Raw genomic sequence first — 22,623 nt, forward strand, 5'->3', positions numbered from 1 at the left:
GACAAACAGACAGACAGATATACATACAGATAGACAGACAGACAGATAGGCAGACAGACATACAGATAGACAGACAGATAGATAGACAGATAGACATGCAGACAGACAGATAGACAGACAGATAGACATACAGACAAACAGACAGACATACAGATAGACAGACAGATAGATAGACAGACATACAAATAGACAGACAGATAGACATACAGGTAGACACAGAGATAGACATCTGGAATGACAGACAGATAGACATACATATAGACAGACAGACATACAGACAGACCACACAGATAAACAGGCAGACAGATAGACATACATACAGTATGTCTTGGACATTTACAAACCTGCAACTCGGGTGTACACGCTCAGAAAAGCACATGTAAGCATGGGTCGAGGAGGGTGGGGGGGTACTTTTGAGGCCTGGTACAAATATGACATGGCCTAGATAAATACATAGGCTATAAGGCTCATATGTATGCACGTTTAATCATTAAAAGATCGCGATCTCGATTCAAACACACTCGATCTTATTCCTAAATGACGGAATGTCTATTAAACCTTTGAAATCACAATCTGCTTTTGCACAGCCGCTGATCCAGAGAGAGCAGCACTCATCATGTAAAGCTTTATGTTTGAAACAGCTTCTCAAACAGACTACATTTCTGTGGTGTAAACATTAAATAATAACGAAAGTATTGATAAAAGTTTAAAGTCCGGATATAGACTCTGATTTATCGGGAGCCGCGATCAAAATGGGTCTTTGAAAGTAATGATACGGCTAATGTATGTGGCATCTAGCTACCATTAGTACTGTTTCTAATATTAAACTTAGTCTAGGTGGCCCCAGAATTTGGACTTAAACGTGGCTGGGGCATCTATTACTTTATTCGCACTGTTGTCCGCCATCCCATTAAAAAACTTAATCATTTTATCATTGAAATGTAGTCTCATCTATGTAGTCTCGTCTAGTCTTCACCATCATATCAAGGAAAAGAAGGCATAGAGGGCGCCAAAAGAGGGCGCTGTTGCACAATAAATTAAATGCTGACCCACCATTTACTGAAATGGTAAAAATAAATAAATGAATAACTCCAGACGGACGCACAAAATGATAAAGCATTACATAATCACGTTCCATAAAGTTACATATGTTAAGTGTGTCTTTTCTAAATAGACGAGGATAGATTAGACATCAACCTAATCCAAATCCGTAGCTTTCAGGGTTAATAACAAGTGTTTGGATATCCTCGGCGACAAAATCTGTGACAATTCAGGGTGATATTATGTTAAGATTATTTTAATGTCTAAAAAAAAAAGAACAACCTTACAGATATTTGTTTACAACACGTGATGCGGTCTGTATGGGAAAAGACAGAGGTCTATCTCTAATATATTTATGGGAGAGGTGAAAGGAAAGGAAGGTTGTGGCACAATATCGAATTAAAATAGTTATATAGCTTATCCCTTTAAGCTACAAAATCGACCTCTCACCCTAATAGTCTCTCTCTCTCTCTCTCTCTCTCTCTCTCTCTCTCTCTCTCTCTCTCTCTCTCTCTCTCTCTCTCTCTCTCTCTCTCTCGTGTACCCGCCCTATTTGTGTTCCACCGCCCCATCCACTCACTGCAACATTCAGGCAGGTTCACCTAGTGGTCTGTGCAGGCTCGGTGACGCCGCTGCTGTATTGGGAAATACTCGCTGATTAGGGAGCGTTCAGAGTGTAAATCAGCAGCCAAACCTCAAGCGACACTTCTGCACTACAGACCCTGTAGAACAACACGACAAACATGGCAGATCCCATGAACCAATCTTCTCAGATTTCGTCGTCACAAGGCCTTAACGATGGACATTCTGCATCGTCCAAAGACTCGAAGTTTTCTGGTAAGAGAACCTGACAGTCATACAACAGTTTCGTTTATTTTTGTTCTGTTTGTTTTTAAGTTTAGACGGTGTGTTTACTGATATTCTAAATGGAAATGCATTTTGCGCTTAATAGTGCGTGTAAAGAAAATACCAGGTGAAATATTGTAATTCAGATCGATTTGAGTGAATGTTTAAAATGCATTGAAGGTAATACTGTCTCTCTCTGGCGTTATGTAATAGTCTTGCACTGTTTATTTCTCACGTACACTTTCCATATCGCCTCCTTTTGGGCATAGTAGGAAGATTTTTGGCGTTACAATTTGCAGGCATAAATGGCATGGCGGATGTGGGACTCAGAATCAATGTGTTCTCATCCACAGCTTTGACCTGACGTTTATTTTTAGGAAAAGGCCACGAAGAAATATGGGGACACATAATACCCCTTTGAACCCATGGGCACATGTTGCGGCTCAGCTGATGATCTGCACTGCAGATGCATCCGAAACTGAAGACAGTGTAAATGAAGGAAGAACCCACATACACACCCCATCTACAGGGCCAGCGACGTGACAAGCTAGAATAACCAACCTAGCTGCCTAGAACCGATAATGAATCGTTCTTTTGAGTCGGATCTGGTCAAAGAATCAATCGAATGTGTTCATAACTGAACAGATTCGATTTCGATTCGAACCTAGAACCGTCACGAATAGTATACGTTTAAATTAGATTTGAATTACTTTTGTCTTGTTTTATTAGTGCATAATGATAGTTGTGCTCTTAAATAGTTTGTTTTTATGAGCTGAATCATTGGTGCGATATACTGATATGTGTGAAATTAAAATAAACTGGTTTGTTAATAAAAAAGATTGCGTATGACTATATTTGGGACGTTTAAATATGCCAAGTCAGGGTGACGTAATTATGTCATGGCGTAAAAGAATTCTCTAGGTTCTTTAAAATGTACAGTGTGACATAATCTATTCGAAAATGAGTCAGAATTACCATGTCTACTGTCATGTCCAAGTATATAAGGATTGATTTGTTAATAAATTGTTCTCACTTGTCACGTTGCTTGCAGTTTAAAGTAAATACGGTATTAAAGTCTATATATGCATACATTTGTATGTATGTGTGTGTGTGTGTGTGTGTGTGTGTGTGTGTGTGTGTGTGTATATATATAATGCACACAGATGTGTGTGCGCACACACACACACATATGAAACGCAGTTCATTTTAACCATATTTACAAGTTTTCAGTCGTTCTTTAGAAATGATTCCCTGTCCTTTGTTCAGTTCCTGTATATTTTTCCATAGTGAAAACAATGCTGCATGGTTTTTGTTGACGGGATGTTGGTTCAGTGCTTTTCAGGTCATCAGCATATGTGGAGCGCTTCTGGTCTCCTTGGTTTGGCTTTATTAAGGCGTCTGGGAATCTAATAGAATTAGACTGTGTAGTTAAGACTCGTGACGTCACTCTTTTAAATCGTTTGATGCCTTTAAATGTTTTTTGAACTTAGGAGCATTGACTTCAGTTAGTTATCAGAATCTGAATATTGCTAGAAGAATGTAGACATGATGACTGGCTTACAGGCTTACTATCACAGACACCATATGTGAAGGAGGCATATTGGACCAGACGGTTAAATTTAGCTGCAATGACCCTCCAATGACCATCTGAGATGCCTATGTGGGTGCCATTGTCACTCGACAGATAATGACGCTACTCATTCTACCTACGTATTAAAAGACTATATGTAAATATAAGGTATTAAATGATGCCATACCTAGCCAAATGTTGTTTTAATCCAAGATTCTGGGTTAAATTCAGGTTAAGCTCAATCAATAGAATTTGTAGCTGTGAATTATGTTCTTTAATATGGAAATCTATGGACCAAGCATGCAATTATTGCCCCATAGGATTCACAATGAATTGTGAAAATTATGACTATGGGAATTTGATTCACAACTTCCCTATTATTTTTATTGTTTAAAATACATTTTAGATAAAAATGTAAATACATGTATAAGTGAAATTGTATATTTCATGTGTTATGGTTAGTCACATTTGTTTCTTGTCCCCTTTTTTGTCCTTCCTCGTTTATTTTGAATGATATTTCAAGTAGTCTTTCAGGTTTATTTAAATGAATGCAACTTAATTATAAATGATCATAATTAAAGCTACATGCATATCAATTATAGAGAGCGAGTTATGCATGCAGCTTTAACTCATTTTTTTTTTATACATGCATTTTCCATTTGCATTTTGCTTACTACCATAGTTCGTGTCAACATTCCAAAACTATTTTGTAATTTTTGGTAGATCTTAATTTGTATTCAACCCAGAACAATCTGTTAAAAATATGTCATGTTATATGAGACCAAGAGATCCTATTTAGGCCTAAATCAAATTCATCTTCACAGTATATCAATACTGTATTTTGCTTTGTCAGAAAACTGTCTCTCTCGCCCCCTCTCTTCAGTCTGGGCATGATCTCTAAGGTCAATACAGCTGGCTGAGGCAGCACTCTTAAAGATTTAGGTATCATGATTCAGTCCCCTCAGGAATAGAGCTGATATTGCTGGCATGACAGAAATGTCACAGAGGCTCTTCCAGAGTCAGAGGTCAATCCAGTCCCACTTTAAGCATTGCCCTGTAACACAAGCCATTTTGGTGCATTTAGCCTCTGCCCTTGCAGTAGATGGTATCTAGCTATCAGATCCTTGGATGTTGGATTACTACACCTTATTTCCTTATTAAATGTTTGTCAGCCAAACATGACCAACCAACCGTCATAGGATTGTGATGCCATAATTGCACCACATGGTTACGGCTGTCACAAAAAATAAAGCAGATTCTATATGGTTGACTCATAAGTGGGGGAAAAAAACTTGTGGGTGTGTGGATTTGTCAGAGTTTTGGTGTCCACATCAATGGTACAAGGTGTGCTGCTTATTAAATAGTGTTTGGGTGGGGTTTGGGCAAGGAATGCCGTGAAGCAGGGGTACACTCCTTATTCGTGACCAGTAGAGCTTGCCCTGTTTAAGACTGTTGTGCTACTCGATCAGCCTGTTCTCTTTAACTTTCTCATCACTCTCGCTGTTGACACTCCCTGTTCCTGTTGAGATTCCAGAGTAGATTCATCCAATTTGGGTTACCTAGTGTTGCCTCCACAGCTTGATGTTTGACCCAACTGTTGAAAGTGGCTTCTGGATGAATTCAGATATTGTTTGTTTCCAAATCACATGAATTTTTGAAGTGTGGCTGAAAATGGCTTCCCTTAACAGGTTACATAACACAGTGGTGCAACATGTGGGTGCTTTGCAGGGTTAGATGTCAGAAAGTATGGGAGGGATCATTGAAAATTCCATGAGAAAGTTCCACCATTTGACTATTGTTGACTAAGTATTGTTCACTATGCAGCTGAATCATCGAGGAATGTTGTGTATATGATTAGTTCTCTTTGTACAAAAAAAAGTGTCATTATAGATAGTTGATGCAAAATATTTTTATGATTGCTTTGTGTATAATAGACATGAAAATAATGTCATGTTAAAATTTATATTATTGTATAAGCAAAAGTGTTTATTTTAGGTACTGTGACTGGTCACCATTTATTTTGTTCCACCCCCCACACTCCCCTCCCTTTTTAAAAATCACTTTTATGGAAGTTTTAACAAACTTAAAATGGTAAATCAAATGTTCTCAAACTATTTAATCATATTCTAAAAATGGATGCTCAAGTGATAAATCAAATGCAAATTCATTTCTTCATTTGTAGTAACAAACTATAGCAAAAATAATATTAAATATATTTTGATTTGTTTTTTTTGTTTTTTAAATTAAAGCCATATTATAATTAAAACTATAACTCAGTGCTCTTACTATAAAGTTGTCATATGGGCTTTGTCGATTAAGAACTATCGGGGACCATTTTGATCATTGGATTTATTTCTTTTTGATTTATTTATTTTAGCATTTGAAAATTTTATTTATCATTTTAATTTTTGTATAGAAAAAACTTCCATACACTTTTTTTTGCCTTCACCAGTGTTACAAATGAATTTTTAGAAGTACAGTATTCTGTGTAGTCTTTCAAGTAATATAAGGTGCATGCATAAAAAAAAATGAGGAATGTTTTTTTTTTTTTTTTTTTTTTTAATTTTTTTTTTATAAAGAATAGAGCATTTCACACCATTAGTAATGGTTGATTATCTCATAGATATTTATCTAACTTACTTAATTTGTAGATTAAAGGGAAAGGCTACCAAGAAGTAAAAAAAAATATTTACTCACTCTTATGTTATTCCAAATCTGTATCACACAAAAGAAGATATTTTGAAAAAATGTATTTGAAAAAAAATTAAGAAAATTAAATAGATTTTTTTTTTTTTTTGGTCTGTACATTGAAAGTCAATGAGGTCCAGTGTTGTTTGGACCCTGTACATATTTGTAGTCCACAGAAGAAAATTGCTCGGGTTTAGAACGATATATGAGGGTGAGTAAATGATGACAACTATTCCTTAAAGTCATGTAAATTGTTGAGGAAAGTGCTTAGTTATTTGCTGTCGGCTCTTTTTTCTAGATTCTTCAGATGTAAAAGGTGCTTTGCTGGGCATTTCACTAACATTTTCCCCTTTCAAATGTAGAGTATAAGAAGGATACCGAGACTTTTCTTCTCATTCTTCTTTCCTAATTTATTTTTTCAGATTCCTTTTTTTCTTCGCCTGTATCTCTCATTCAGTCTCCTCAAGGCAAGTGTATAGTTCTCTTATGATGCTCGCCTGCTTCTCTACCTTATATCTTTCTCTCCATGCTCCTCTGTCATCTCTGTTCTATTAAGTATGCTATATCCCGCTGAGCTGCTGCTTTGACACTCTCCATCCCTCTCGCCAGTGACCCTCTCCTCCTCTATACCAGGCTAGATGCTCACAGTAAGGGCTTCCTTTGGAGTTCTTCTTTTTAGGAGTAGGAAATGAAGCAGAGGACACTAAAAGAAGCTAACAGTTGTTTCAGGGAAACCATAAAAATTAGATCCTTATCTCTAAAGCTAGAAGCCAACCAATTTCTATAGAATATCATCAGAATGTCCTCTCCTTCAATCTGCATGGTCTTGATAACTCGGTTCTTACCTAAACATTAACAATCAAGCTCATAGTTAGTCTCACACCTGCACGCCACTTGACCATGTACTGTGCAGTCCAACCACCCTTCCTGACCAGTTTTGTAACAAGACCCTTGCTGTTTCTAATGGTGACCCCCTTGCAATCATGCCCACTGGAATCCATAATAACAGCCAAGTCCCTCCTGTTTTCAACCGTTTCTGAAACCCTCAAACTTGGATTCACTTCATGAATGCTCTTCAACTGAGGTCATCCAAATTTCTATGGCTGATCTTCTAATGCCTTATTTGATCTAACATGGTCTCTACTTGACACTGTAAATCCAGACTTTTATCAACCATACCCTGTAATATATGGTTTCCCGAGCTAAAAAGTTGAACGTAGCATGTCCTGGCAATAATTTGTGGCTACCCCCTCACATTTAACATTAGTATCCCCTGTCATTTCGTCAGCAACCCACATCTGACAAGGTTCACAGATTTAAAATGGGAAAGCTAAGTCCCCACAGATGCTAGAAATTCAATCGGCTCCAGTCTATACCCACTGCAAACATGATTTAGGTCAGCGTTACTGTGGGTCCAGCTTAATCCCAAGATTGCCACCTTATTTTAAGATAGCAGAGAAGTTCAAGTTCACTTTGTGCAAGAGCAGAATCCTAAAAACGGATCAGGTTGGTGTCCCTAAGGATTCTTGTCCTTGATGTCCCCCCTCCCCCACATCAAGCCGTGTTTGGAGCTACACCCCAACACGGCACTGGTCCTGAAGGTAGAGCGCCACTGGGGAGGGATCTAGCAACAGGACGCTGCTCGGGGTTGCATCCCCATGACTGCTTCGGCTGACTCTTCACCTGCTTTTTCCATGCATTTTGCATGTTGTCTTTTACCACAGAGTAAGAGGAATTCCTCAGGTTTCAGTCTTTTTGTTTGTGTTTGTTTGTTTTTGTTTGTTTTTGTTTTGTTTTTTTGTCTATTACTTTGAGGATTTTGATCATCATAGCATTTATGTATAAAGCATTAGCATAAAGTAGATTTTTAGTAAATCCCTCACACTATGTTGAAGTCTTCAGATATCATAGGTATCCCTTGAATGTTTAGGATGTCATTATGTTTAAAGAAATTTATTTCAGTTAATAATGTCTGCTATATAAACTTTTGTTTAAAATACTTTGTTGATTTTGTAAAATATTTAGCTTTGTTTTTTTCATAAAGATTGCCAACCACAGTGTTTTGATCTCTGGAATCTGATCTGAATAACTTTATTTTTTTAAACGACTTATCATAATAATGTTGCTTAGTTTATACAATGAGTACTTAACCATACTAGAATCTTTAAAATAAAAAGTCTTAAAGTTGAAACAGTGATGAGGAATAACATGTAAACTGACATGTAACATACAATAAATTGCATTTTGTCTATATTATATTCCTATAAATTAAATCTATTTTCAGAAGGCTTTACTCTGACTGGGTAGGCCCTATAATCACTATATGGAGAAAATACCAGTTCCTGTCAGTTGCAGTGCAGGTTTTTTTTTAACTAGTACAAATGTTGCATACAGCATGCAAATTAAAAGATTATATCTTACAGGAAAACCAGTAAATGGCAGGTTTGGACAGGGAAAAATTGATTACGATGTTAGAATGTGGTAGTGACGGTGTGTCATGTAACAGAGGTACCTGTTGTCCCTCTAGAACCTGTTATATCATCCTACCTGAGAGTCAGGAGAAATTATTAAACTTAAAAATATTGCTTAGCATATGTGACGCAAACATTGTATTCAGATGTGCCTTGTTACCTGCCTACCTCCACATAGTCAAGTGCCTGTGAAGGCAGAATTTGTCAGCTTTCTTACACAGCCACAGTGGTCAGAATTTCATTTTTCAACATGTGTCCAGCATTCATTTTGCTGTATTCCCTGTGCTCTTAGAATTCTGGCCTCATTATGTCATCTACACCATAAGGTGATTTCTTTATCATCTAACTTTTTGAGATGGTTTGACAGTTGAGGCATGGTTTAGACTGCCCTTTAGTAGAAGCCACAATAACAGTGCTTTAATCATATAACAAATTAATTGTTTTAGTAATTTTACTGAGGGTATTCAGTACTTCTTCTGTTTGTTTGTCTGTATTAATTGTTTCTTTGTTTTGGGGGGTGTTTGATTATGGATGTCATCTGAAGTAAACAGTTGTGCCTTTACAGGAACAATACATTAAAACCATTCAGAGGCACTGTGTGTGTCATTGAGATTCCTCAGTGGTATCAGCACATTGTCAAGCTGGCATGCAGACATCAAACTCCATCCATTAATATGTGGAACCATGCAGTGTGTGCATGATCGCTTTAGCTTCAGTTAAATGGATGCAAGCAAATTAAGCATCTTGGGAATGCTCCATAAAGTTCCAATGTAGCTGCTGATTGCTAAAATTGTTGGGGTCTTTGGCTTTGAAATTTTAATGATCTTAATTTGTTTAAGACAAACCTATACAAGCCTGAGCTTCAGCATGTTCCCCTGCTTTAGCAAATCAGAATTAAGGTAAAGTATGGCTTGATCTTTATTTCCAACCCTCCTTTTCCTCCTCTTTCCTGCTGCATAATGGATGCAGACAAAAAAGTGGTACTGGGCTCTGACAAACCTTCAGAGAATTTGGCCACATCTCTTCGCTTTTCTTCTCAGTCAAGTTCCTTTTCACCAGTTGCTTATGGAAGCGACTCTTCAGGATCACCTGGTGCCAACATAGATCATACTATCAAAGAGAAACGGGAGGTTTTTGATTCATCTTTTGGCTCTCAAAAGCAGGACTCCCCTATAAAGGCATCCCCAGTGTCTGAGAGAATCAAAGCACTAGAAGCGTTAGCTGCAAAGCAGAATGATTTTGATAGAAATGATGGGGGGTTTCCACATTTTAAAGAGCGTCACTATGAGAAGTCCCCTACTGAATCGCATGGAATTTCCTCCCACTTGTCCTTCCAGAAAAGGACAATATCAAATGAGCAGGAATCTTCAGAATTACCCTTTCAGAAAAGGAAAATGTCAAGTGAGCAGGAATCTTCAGAATCACCTTTTCAGAAAAAGATCATGGCAAATGAGCAGGAATCTCCAGAATCACCCTTTCAAAAAAGGACCATGGCAAATAAGCAGGAATCTCCAGAATCACCCTTTCAGAAAAGGACCATGTCAAATGAGCAGGAATCTCCAGAATCACCCTTTGAAGTGCTTGGAGAGGAAAGGCATGGAAGTGACTTTGAGGACACCGCTGACTGGATGAGAGCTCACTTACCTCCAGCACCAGATTTCAACATTGAAGATCCTGATCTTGATGAGGGAAGTGATTTGCCTGTGGTGCAAGAGAGCCCATCCAAAGTGATGAAACCAAACAGTGTTGATACAGCAGAAGTTTCAGAACCTTTTGCAGTTCCTAATCAGTTTATGGACAGTCCTATCAAAGTGGCAGATGACATCAATCAGTCAAAGGATGATGACAACAAGCAATCAAAACAAGAGAGTGTTGAGGACGATTCTGAATTTGACCTGAACTTTTTACCAACAGCCTATATGTGGAACAAACAAGAGAAAGAAGATATGGGCACTCAAGGGTATCAGATATTACCTGAAAGTCAAGAGCTTCCTTCCTCTCCTGCTCCTCCTGCAGATTTTGAGTCTGCATCACCCCCTGTATCCCAACAGATGGAGCCCAGTTCTGCACAACGTTCCAATATTTCAAAGGGAAACTTGGAGCCTGGTGAAATCCAGGAGATAGACAGTTCTGGGGAGTCAGATGATACAGTGATTGAAGAAACCGTGAGCATCCCAAAAGTGGGAAATAATGGCCTTGACACCGAAACCCACAAGGAAGAGGAGACCCTTCCAAACAATGAAAAACAGCCAATTCAGGTACCTATTATTAACGTTATTGAAACTGAGGAGCAAGTTTTCAGTGATGATGAAGAACCACCTGAGGTGGAAGGAGAGGTGATGGAGGAGGAGGATGAAGAGTGTCAGATATTGCAAAGTGAAGGCAAAAGGTCATCTGAGCAACACGACTCAGAGGTTCCAAAAGTATCAGTGGAAACTCTACACGATGAGCGTAAACCTGACCATGGCATTTCCTCTCAGACAAAACAAACCAGCTCTGATGGTGAGCACTCTCCTGAACACAAGGTGATTGAAGATGATTATGAAAGTGGCATTTTTCTCCAGTCCTCTCCAGACTCCGGAGGCCTAAATTCAGAGGACTCTCAAGAGCTTATGTCTCAGACTTTAGTGTCCTTTGAACCCCTTAAAGAGTCATCCCTTGATAAAGACCTTGACAAGACCGCAGAAATACTTTCTGACCTTCCCCCTGACATCAGTTCCCCCTCAAATGAGCCCAGTGATGTAGAGACTTACCTGGATCATTACGCCAGTGAAGAGCTTGCTTTAAAAGACCAACTGAATTCATCTTATTTTAAAGAAATTAAAGGTGAGAAAATAGAACCTTTAAAGACAAGTTGTCTTCCAGATAATCAAAATACAAATGTTCAAGAATCCTTTGAACATATTACTTATGATTTTAACGAGACACTCAACGAATGCAGGCTAGACTATGAATCTGTGCCTGAGCCTTCCCTATCTGACCTTTCATCTTATATTCCTGATGATATTGAGACTACTCTCCTTCAAAACAAAATGCCAAGTGTTAATTCAGAAGATCAGAAGTCAGCAGTAGAAATCAAGGATTCACCCTTGCAGGAACAGGAGGAGTTGCCAGTCCAGTCCATTGATCAACAACCACCAGTTGAAGAGAAACCACCTGCACCATTTCCCTCTTTTCACAGTGAGCAGTCTAGCAAAATGATTGATAATATGTCTGGCCCTATGGCAAATGAGGTTACTGAGGGATCAGTGATAACTAAGTCTGAACCTCGAGTTATGACCACCAAAGATCTTTTAGATAGACCGGATTCGCCAGAGACCCTGAGTGATACAGAGATGGTTGAAGCAGAATGTTCAGTAACAGCAGCGACTGACAGCTTCGTGGAGTTCATGAAGGAGTGTCTTAAGTCACGGCAGGGTGAGGAACCTGAAGTCCTCAGTCCTGGACACAAAACTATAGACCAGAATCCCAAATCTGATGCTTCTGCTTCCACTCAATCCTCCCCAGCAAAGATTTTGGACTTAGAGCAAGAGCCCCTCACAATTTCTGCTTTGAAAGAGCTCGGGAGCAGCCAAGAGGAGGAAGACAATGATTTTCCCACCATGAAGACTGTCCTAAAGCCTGATAAAGCTCCACTTCCTACACCTAGTGCTGAGGCCTCACTTACCTCATCTTCTCACACTCCTCAAAACGAGTACCAGCCTGATGCCTTACTTCCCAAAGAGGTAGAGGCAATCGACATTTGGGTAGCAGAGGCCTACCACCTTGCAGAGCATGTCTTGACAGCAATACTAACTCACCTTACAGGTAACATGTTTTTCTTCTGGGCAAGCAGCCTGCTAACCCTGCACGCATAGTACGCCCAGACACTAGACCTTACTTACCTCTTTTACTTTATAATTCAACTTTAATTTACTCAACTCTAACCTATAATAATGCTTCTGAAAAGATGGCAATATGTAACATTTGCCTTATGGAGATTATATATGCTTTGTTTGTTGTGAGGCAATCTTTAATTGTGATTAAAATATATATATTAGCTAAGACCAGTCATATCGTTAAATGTACTGACTTTTTTTCAGACATGTCTCATGACCTTAAAGGGGTCATGTGATGTGATTTCATGTTTTCCTTTGTCTCTGGAGTGCTAAAAGCTGTTTGTGCAAACAGAAGATCCGTAAAGTCGCAAAGATTAAAGTCTCAAACCCAAAGAGATATTCTTTATGAAAGTGAACGCTCAGCCACGCCTTCCTAAATGCCTCGTTCAAACACGCCCCCACATATCTGCATCACTGTGTGGGAAGATTTGCATAGCACCGCCCAAATGTAGACGCAAAAAAAGAAGGCGTAACTTTTATTCTTGCTGTAGTATTGTTGCCGCCACCATATCGTGGAGATGCTGTGTGTTTTGTTGTGAAAGCGAAACTACTTTGTTTGGCCTTCCAAAAGAGAACACAACTAGAAATCAGCAGATAAGTTTAATTTACAGTACATTACATTACATTACATTTATGCATTTAGCAGACGCTTTTATCCAAAGCGGCTTACAGTGCATTCAGGCTATCAATTTTTACCTATCATGTGTTCCCGGGGAATCGAACCCCCAACCTTGCGCTTGTTAACGCAATGCTTTACAGAGGAAAGTTTCCTGAACCTGGTAAGGGCATAACATTTTCAGCACATGCTTGAGGTATTCGGCCAATCAGAGCACACCGTGCTTTTCAGAACAATGAGCTTTGTAAAAATTGACGCGTTTCAGAAAGGCAGGCCATAGAGGAACAACAATAACCTACAGTATGTGGAAAATAATGTGTTTTTAACCTTAAACTGCGTGAACACATTGTATTACATCAAATACACAAAATAATCTCCTTTTTAGCAACATCATATGACCCCTTCAAAAACATGATGATACAATATTAAAAGTGCTAAGTATAAACATTCTTGCAGGGTGGCTACATGCACAGCCCTTGAGGTCAGGTCACACAGTTTTTGTCTTGTCTCAGGTTTCATCTTTTTATGTAACCTTCTTCAGGAAGGCCATTGGGAATGAAGTCAAGGTAAATGTGTAATTTAACGGGAGTAGCATTTTCTTCCATTTGGCAGTTAGTAGGCTATTGTTATGTGTATACTAGTGTGATGTTACATGAGAGAAAGTGATGCAGAATAATCGGTTTTGTGCAATAATTTCCTCTTAAAGTGAGAAATGCTTGGCCTTTACCATAAGGACAATGGTATTACAAAAGCAGTTTGATTAAATGAAATAAATTTAAGAAGTTTCAGTTTTTCCTTGAAAGATAAAGCTGTAATTAAAACTGCATTCTAATATACTGTCAAAATATGCATTTAAGCATATATATTCCCCCCTTTGGTTTTTCTGACATGAAATGCGAATTTATCACACATGGCCCAGTAGAACTCACAGTTGTTTCACAAATATGCAGAAGGAAAGGTCCAACGCCTTATCTAAAGCACATACTTTTCCTGCATGCCTTCAGTTACCATGAATGACTCTGTTAGAATGTTTACATTTATGCTCTAAGCAGACACTTTCTTGATAATGTAGAATCAGGTTTCTGTTAAGGCTACATGATTAACAACACAATTTCTAAAATAATAATAGTATAATATAATACTTTTGTTTGTAGAACCTGAATTTATTTATTGTAGGCTACATATCCAAAACAAGCTGAGAATGTTTTTCTCAATTATTTTTAATGCTGATGTTTGAGCCTACAAAGACTCCCATTGTGATCAACAAAGTTAATGGAGAATAAATTATCTTTTTACAATAAGTTATTCACAGATAATTTTATAATCGTGCAGCCCCAGTTTAATTATTAAAAAGTAATAGATACTTAGGTATTTACTAAAAAGACAATGAACACTAACATTTTATTAACACTTTACAATGTGTGTCATTTTGTTAACATTAGTTAATGCATGAGGTATCATATACAAATGTTTTTTTGTTTTTTGTTTTTTACCAAATTTATTAATACTGGTTAAAGGTAATTTATGAATATACTAAATTGCTATAAATATATTTTTTTTGTTTTTAATTCATGTGCTTGATGAGCTTTCCAGTGGTGTGAAAGTTTGTTATAATGGGTGTGGCGGTTTCCTCTTGGGTTTTTCAGAGCTGTAGATAATAGTGTGTGGTTGTGTGTACTACTGTAGCATAGGTTTGGCTAATAACTGTACTCAATTATGTATTTATATGAAACTACAAATAAATATTCACGTTAGGCATTAGAATTTTTCTAAATGCTCTGCCATGTAAAATGTAGCTGTTTAATTTCACTTGAGACTTTAAAAGTATGAGAAGCAAGTGCAAACATTTTAAGCACTGAAACAGACCATAGTGTGGAAAATAGCCTTTAAATAACTGACCTCATTAGGTTTTCTTTGCATGAAATTGACTCACACCGTTCGTTTCTGAACATACAAATGAGCACTCACTCAACTGGAATTTTTAGCTGAAATTTTTGTACTTGGGTGGGATGGGTGATTTCATGCATGACTCGTAAATGATTCATACACACGTGAACTCTTACATGGTTTCGCACAGTTGCATTAGATGGTGTATGTACCTTTAAGAGTCGAGCTGTGCAAGAACTAAAAGAGGCCACTGCGGCTCAGCAGCCACTGGGACATGCTGTTGTATCTGGGTCCACTAATGCCAACGAGGGAGGGAGGAAAAGATAACGAATAACTGTTCTCAGCCGAGGCTGCCTCCCTGTGGGCACTAGCAAAGCATGCTGGGAGGGACTGAGACCCCTGCAGTGAGCAAGAAGGAAACCCCTCACATGCACTGAGCGTTTTAGCCCCCGAGCTGTAAGAGTGGACAAAAACAATGGTGCTTTCTTAGGCTCTGAATCATTTGCCACACACCATTATGCTGTAGTTATGTTACATTGACTGCTGTTGTAAACAATCTTTTTTTCCTCGTTTTTCACTTTTTACCCACTTCCTCTCTCAAAATATTGCCTTCAGCTGACCTGAGCTCATTAGAATTTTTCATTAAATAAATGCAGCCTTGGTGAGACTTCTTTTTTATGGATTATAAAAGTTCTACCAACCCCAAATGTTTGAACTGTAGTACATTGCCTGTTATTTAACGTAATTTTAACCTAGCATGAAAAGTAGAATTTGGTCCACGTATCTCCCTCCTACTCGTAATTCATTTTATTTATTTATTTTGGCCTGTCCCAACTTAGTGATCTTGAATTTGGATGTCTTCAGTCATTAAAATCATACAAAAATGTAATTTTATATGCCCTATTGAACAGATATTTAGCAGTCAGTGCAATTCAGAATTTAAACGTTATCTGAAAACTTGAGGGGGAAAGCTGTACCTGACCATGTATTGCTTGAAGTGAATGCATGAATGCATTTACAGTCTCCTGGAGTGTGAAAGTCATATCTGTGCTTGAGGTGATGTACTAAAGCTGACAGACCAAACATAGTAACAGCGGAAGATGTGGCTGTGTTTTCAACCAGCCAGCGCTTGCACGTGTAAGGTCTTGTGTTACAGGACCCGTCCCCACACATGCCCAAGTAGGAATTCCTCCTCTAGGAAGGCAGTGTTTTGAAAACACTGAGTCTTTGCCAGGAAAATATATGTGGGTGTAATTTCCTGTTCTTTTAAGGTACAAAATTGTGCACCCTCTTTATGAAGTTTGATGTCTTTAATACCTCCATCTTCCACCATAGACAGTTTATGTGTCCGTGATTTCCTGAGAAATGCAAACACGCAGAGCCGAACCCCCTCAAGGCATCGCTCCATGTGGAGAATGCCTTTTACGTAAGGCTTCTTTAAAAGGTTCCTTTCACGCTGCATCACCATCCACTCGAAAAACTGCATTACGTAACCGCAGCTGTATGGAAAATATGAGCTCTGTATTATTTATGACAGAACTAATGATTGTACAGTTCAGGTACAAAAAGAGAACCCATTAAGATAATGTGTTGCTACCTTTTACAGCTGCACACGCAGGATTCAAAGTGTTTTACACCAGTTTGACAATCGATAGCATTCATATTTTTCACTATATCCTGTTATGTTCATCAAAACATACCACACACATGGTTTTCACATAGACTCTCTGTCATGCAGTGATTGACCTGGTGCACTGGCGGGACCCTAAGAAGTCAGGCGTGGTGTTTGGCGTGTCGCTGCTGCTGCTGCTTTCTCTGGCAGCGTTTAGCGTGATCAGCGTGGTCTCCTACCTGCTGCTGGCCCTCCTCTGTGTCACCATCTCTTTCCGCATCTACAAGTCTGTCATCCAGGCTGTGCAGAAGTCCAACGAAGGACACCCCTTCAAGTAAGAGTCATTTTTTTTGGCATGATTGTCTATGTGTCATATCAATAGATATATACTAAAATTTCAGCAATCGAAAATATTCAGCATCAAATTTATTTCAGTTTTGGATGGAATTGTGATGTTAACTTAATTTTTAATTTCTCAGATTGGCACTTTGACTTTTTTTTGTTTTTTACTGTTTTTACATGTTCTCTTCATGATTTAATGTTTGTTTGAATAAATCTGTCATGAAGATTAAAAAAAACCCATCACTTTTACACTTCACCTTTAACATTATAGTTCCATTTGGCACTTTAATATTAGTCACTGTGTTAGTAAGTGTTAGTTGTGTGCAGTGGTGCTCAGAGGTGTTTGAGTATGTGGTGGGGCAGGGCTAATTGGGTTGACCCATGTGCCTGTGACAGGGCTCTGATGGAGAAAGATGTCACTGTGCCCCCCGAGACCTTCCGCAAGCACGTGGACGTCTGTCTCAGCCACGTCAACCGTGTGCTCAAGCAGATGAGCCGCCTCTTTCTGGTCGAGGATCTGGTGGATTCCCTCAAGGTCAGGACCAGCAATTATAAATGCTGTGATTTAAAGTGATAGTTCACCTAAACATGAAATGTATTTCAGAATGCATTTACCTGTATGTTGTTCAAAACATTTATGACTTTCTTCTGTATACAAAAATGTGATATTTTAAAGTACACATATGTCCTTTCCATACAACAGGTTGTCATTTGAGCTCCAAAAATGACAAAAGGCAACAAGGAGCATTTATTTCTTCCTGTATTAGCTGTAGAATTTTTATTTAAATATTGCAGTCACTTAAAAATTCACCAAAATAATTGTGTTCTCAAGCTTTCTGTTCTTTTGTCCCACATTACCTTCTGATTTCAGCTGGCAGTGGTTATGTGGCTGCTGACATATGTTGGAGCGGTCTTCAATGGCATCACTATCCTCATCCTCGGTAGGCTGAATGTGCATCATCACACTTACATTTTTTTTTTTTTTTTTTGAGGGGAACAAAATTGCTTCATGTTTAGTTATAGGCTGACCAATTGAGAGTGAATCTTCATAGTGTTTTAGAATGATTGTAATGACCTCACACTGGATGTTTTCTTTTTCAGCCGACATCCTGCTCTTCAGTGTACCACCCATCTATGAGAAAAACAAGGTTAGAGCTATATCTTTCAGCTGCAAATCATGCATTGGGTGCTCCAAAAAAGCTTTTCTTGTGGAGGTCCAAATAAGTGATTATGAAACAACAATAATAACCATAATAATAATAATAATAATTACAAATATAGCTGTAAGCTGCAGTTTTTTTACATTTTGGTATCCATTTGACTCCACATGATCCAAGGATTCAGAGGGAAAAAAATAAATGAAAAATTTCAATCTAAACTTTACGGTTCAAAAGTTATTAGCATAAAGTGGCACTAGAGGGATTGAGATAGAGACTCCAAATTTGTTATGGTGACAGATCAGACTGTACTCTATCAGTGTGCCTAATTTCATAATTTTCCTGCAAGCAGTTCTATGGGCTACCATAGACTTCTAGAGCAGAAGAAGAAGAACGCCAATGATTATAATAGCTGCCTACACGCCTTCATTGCTTGGCCCTTAATAACACACTACCAGTATGGGGTTGGTAGGATTTGTTATTGTTTTTAAAGGCCTCATATGCTGACCTCATAGGCTTAATTTATTTAATCAAAAATACAGTAAAAACAGTTATATTGGGAAGTGTTATTATAATTTAAAATGACTGTTTTCTATTTAAATAAATGTTAAAATGTAATTTATTCCTGTGATGTCAAAGCTTAACTCATGTTACTAATATTACAAGTTGCTCTTGTTACTTATGATCTTAAATGACCCACAGAAAACATTTTAGCTGCATTCATAACAAGTGCAGGATTTTAAAACACTCTTATACAGAGTTGCTTTTTTAAAAAAGCAGGATACATGCTCAAATGAAGTTAGTGTTTGAGAACAGGCGGCCCCCTCAGAGCGAACAGTAATCAGTATGTATTGTATGATTATTACACCAGAAGGGTCTTATGTAAGCAATTACTGAAGACTTGTCATAATCTTTATTTAAAGCATTTGTCAAGTCTTAAGTTCTTATGTAACAGTGATTTGTTAATGAGTGCCTCATGCAGTTTTCTCTTCTGACCTTTTGCTGAATTAAATACAACACTAATGAAGATAATGTACGGCAGTAATGATGCATCCATAATGGTGCCACAAAACTCTGAACTGGCTCTTTAATTTACATGGTGCAGAGCACTATACACTGACCTCAAAACTGCAGTAACCCAGTTTTTAATGTCTTCACAGTGAGAAAATTAAAGACACAACTCTATTATAGTTTTTATTAATATTTTGAATTAATTTTTTATTAATATTATTTGTTTATATTTATAGTAGTTTTATGTCTATATATTTTTATTTTTTTCTCACTTATTTTAGTAAATGGAAAAAGATGTTTTCTTAGCAATTAGCTCAAATTAAGTTTAAAGTTTTTTTTAATGTATTTTGTTTATTTTATTTTTAGTAACGAAAATGTTGAATGGTAACAGAATATACACTGATCTGACATCATTTGTGATGATTCAGGCTGTTTTCCAGCAAGACATATTTTAATCCACAAAAGTGGCCTCTCAAAATATTCAGTATAATTACAGAGCCCCCGCAGGTCCTTAAAGTATTAAATTGAATTATCAAATTTAAGGCCATAAAAAGTCTTAAATGTTATAAGAAAATTTTCAATGCCGTTTCGTGAGGTCTTAAATTTGGGGACAGAAAAACAGAAATCGCAATACAACCTAATGTGTTTATTAAACTTCAGAAGGCTATCATTTAATAGTGATATTACAGTCATAGTTTCTTACAATATAAAATCTCTCTTGGCTCTTTCCACAGACCCAGATTGACCGTTACATTGACATTGCACGCACTCAATTCAACACTACAGTTGCCAAGTAAGTATGCTTTGAGTAGAGTTATACAGTAAGAATACCATCTGTGCATGCTATTTATCAATAAAGAGCTGAGTCTTGGAAATGGCTGCCAATTAGTGAGACCTTGATGCCACCTAATGGATGTTTTTTTTTTTTTTTTTTTTTTCTTAGGCTACAAGAGAAACTCCCGGGATCAATGAAGCGCTGTAAAGCAGAATGATCCTCCTCTCTGATCCCTCGTTACCATGTTTACCATCCTTCTATCTTTAGCTGCCTCCCTTTACACTAAGCCCCGCCCCCATTCCTATCTTTCCGTTTAACCCCACACCTTAAAACAACCATCTGCACTGAACCAGCTAGTATGTAAAATCTAAAAAGCTTCTTGATATTCAATGTTAACTCTGCAGCTTATTAATGAGCATTAAGAAAAGAAGCTCGGGGCACCAGGAGCTGGTGTTTTTCAACACAAAAAGTGATGTAATGCTACTGGATGCCCATTTTGACGGCCAGTGCACGGAAGGATTTGTGAACTAGACTGAACTTCTTATGACTTGGTTTTGAGTGTTGGGATGGGTGGTGCTGTAGTAATGAATAAAGACAGTTGTTTGACTCAAAAGCAAATGTCTGTACTGTTAAAAAAATTAACATTTCATTAAAAAATGCTGACAAAAAAATTAAATAAATAAACAAAAAAAGAGTGAGAGAGAACCTTATGAAACATACTTTACACCCTATTTTTCTTCAAAAAATGTGTTTGTATTCATCTGAAATGCACTGAACATTATTAGACTTGCATGTTTTGATCAGTCAGGATGGACTGGGAGGCAGTGGTGATTCGGTCTAGTTCACTATCCTCCCTGTTATTGGTGCAATTTTTTAATTTTGTGTATGTATATATAGTTCGATTACAACAGGCTCTTTGCTGTGAAGTAATTAGTGTTGCTTTTTATATTTAAAAATCAAATATACAGCTCTTATATGTCTCTTTCGCACCTCTTGCACTCAGTCATCTGAGTTGAGTTCACATGTAAGTGTTATTGTTATTACTCTTCAAATAATAGTTATTATATTATATCTTGATTAGGATGGCTGCTTTAAGTCCCCTGTCTGACATTGGCTTTGTAACAAATATTAATAACCTTAAGATTGAGTTATGTATAGGATCGTCAGAGCACCAGAATATAGGACAGAAAGGCAATAATTTTCTGCTTGATGGGAAGTTGGCCCCACAAGTCATCGATTTTTTTTTTTTTTTTTTTTTTTTTCTTTGAAACAGGGCCAGTGCCCATCATTCATGTTATTTAGAAAGGTAAACTGGTTTTTTTTTTTTTTTTTTCCAGCATTTCTGGGCATCGTTTACTACCTTGGGCACTGAAGAAGTTTAAATATTTAAAAAGGCTACAAAGAACTATTATTTAAGCTGGATAATTATGCTTACTAATATGTGGTAACACTGTTTTTCCTTAAGTGAAACTCCACTTCAAGCACTGTTGACTTTTTTAGAAGACAACTACAAGGCTGAGTTTAATTCTGAAAGGGAAGGGTAACATAGTGAAAATAGTAAAAATGGTTTCAGGTGGGCCGAAGTGTTTAAAAGCAGCGCCAGTCCATGCAAAAACTACTCCGATGCATTTATGCACACAGTTACAACATGTTAAATGTCTTATCTACCATATATCAATAGTCAAATTCATATTGTTGTCTTTGTCACTACGTAGTCTGTCAGCTCCTGATGGTTTTGCGTCGTTCACTTAACATTCCAGCTGATGCAGTTGGAAGAATGTCCACACTGGAAATCTGTTTAGAAGAGCATCGAAAATGTTTAACGCTAACAAGTTCCATCACATTTTACAAGTTTGTTTTGTGATGTTTATGGCCCCTTTCTAATTTACTTTGATTTGCTATTTATTTCATGAATTTGTTTTCCTCTCTCTTGCACCCTTTTTGTGTTGTATGCATGTTTACACACAACCAGATTCAGATGAAAGCATCTTGTCATTGTGTTGCTTAACTAGCATGTTCTACAGGTGAGATCACACGTGCGGTGTTTCTTTCGAAGAACAGGTCATGCTCTGAAAGTTTGTATTGCCACATTGTTTTTTTTTTTTCAGTTTAAGGGTAAATTATGACTATATAACTACTTTTTTAATAGATGCAGGCCTCTCTGTTTAGGTTATTATCTGCTTTCTTCTCTTCTGAGGTTCAGTTTAATATTTGGGTATTTTTTTTTTTTTACTTATTCCTGTAGTACTTTAGCATGTTTGCGGTTTCTTCTTTCCTGTGTTTCTCTCTGAGAAGTGTTGACGGAGGTCACATTCTTTTTGCTTTTGACTCCTGAAGACTAGATGTGATGATTAACATTTACATTCAGTTTGTTAGTTTTGAATTAAGTTAATGTGGGGGGAGGTGCAAACAGGAAAACTTGTGGTCCCTGTTATGATGTCAAAGTGAACTTAATAAAATGACAAAAGCGTTTGTAGTGCTTGTTTTTTTTCATGAATGTAATTGTCACATTCATGAACTAGTCTTTCATATTCGCTACCATTAAAAAACTTGGAATATATTTTTTTTTTTTTCAAGAAATGAATACTTTTATTCAGCAAGGATGCATTAACTTTATTAAAAGTGACTCAAAAACACAGTATTATTAAAGAGCTGTTTTCAATACTACTATTACTAATAATAATAATAAATGTTTTTTGAGCACCAAATCAGGAAAATAATATTCGAAT

General features: G+C 37.4%; 1 protein-coding gene across 5 annotated transcripts; it reads left to right on the plus strand.

Annotated features, from left to right (window-relative positions):
* Window positions 1–1,584: 1,584 nt before the first annotated feature.
* LOC109069079 (reticulon-3-B-like) lies at window positions 1,585–22,366 on the plus strand. 5 transcript variants are annotated; one of them, XM_042759589.1, is made up of 10 exons: window positions 1,585–1,878; window positions 6,568–6,612; window positions 9,586–11,805; window positions 11,836–12,423; window positions 16,736–16,943; window positions 17,348–17,486; window positions 17,823–17,892; window positions 18,053–18,099; window positions 19,854–19,912; window positions 20,063–22,366. In XM_042759589.1, the coding sequence occupies exons 1-10, from the start codon at window positions 1,785–1,787 to the stop codon at window positions 20,109–20,111; spliced, it is 3,519 nt and encodes a 1,172-aa protein (XP_042615523.1). In that variant the 5' UTR covers window positions 1,585–1,784; the 3' UTR covers window positions 20,112–22,366. The 5 variants fall into 5 exon arrangements, with proteins under 5 accessions (XP_042615523.1, XP_042615524.1, XP_042615522.1 ...); XM_042759590.1 differs by having other exon boundaries at window positions 6,568–6,615; window positions 9,588–12,423; XM_042759588.1 differs by having other exon boundaries at window positions 9,586–12,423.
* Window positions 22,367–22,623: the final 257 nt, after the last annotated feature.

Source organism: Cyprinus carpio, chromosome A7 (genome assembly GCF_018340385.1).
Source record: "Cyprinus carpio isolate SPL01 chromosome A7, ASM1834038v1, whole genome shotgun sequence".
Classification (NCBI taxonomy): domain Eukaryota; kingdom Metazoa; phylum Chordata; class Actinopteri; order Cypriniformes; family Cyprinidae; genus Cyprinus; species Cyprinus carpio.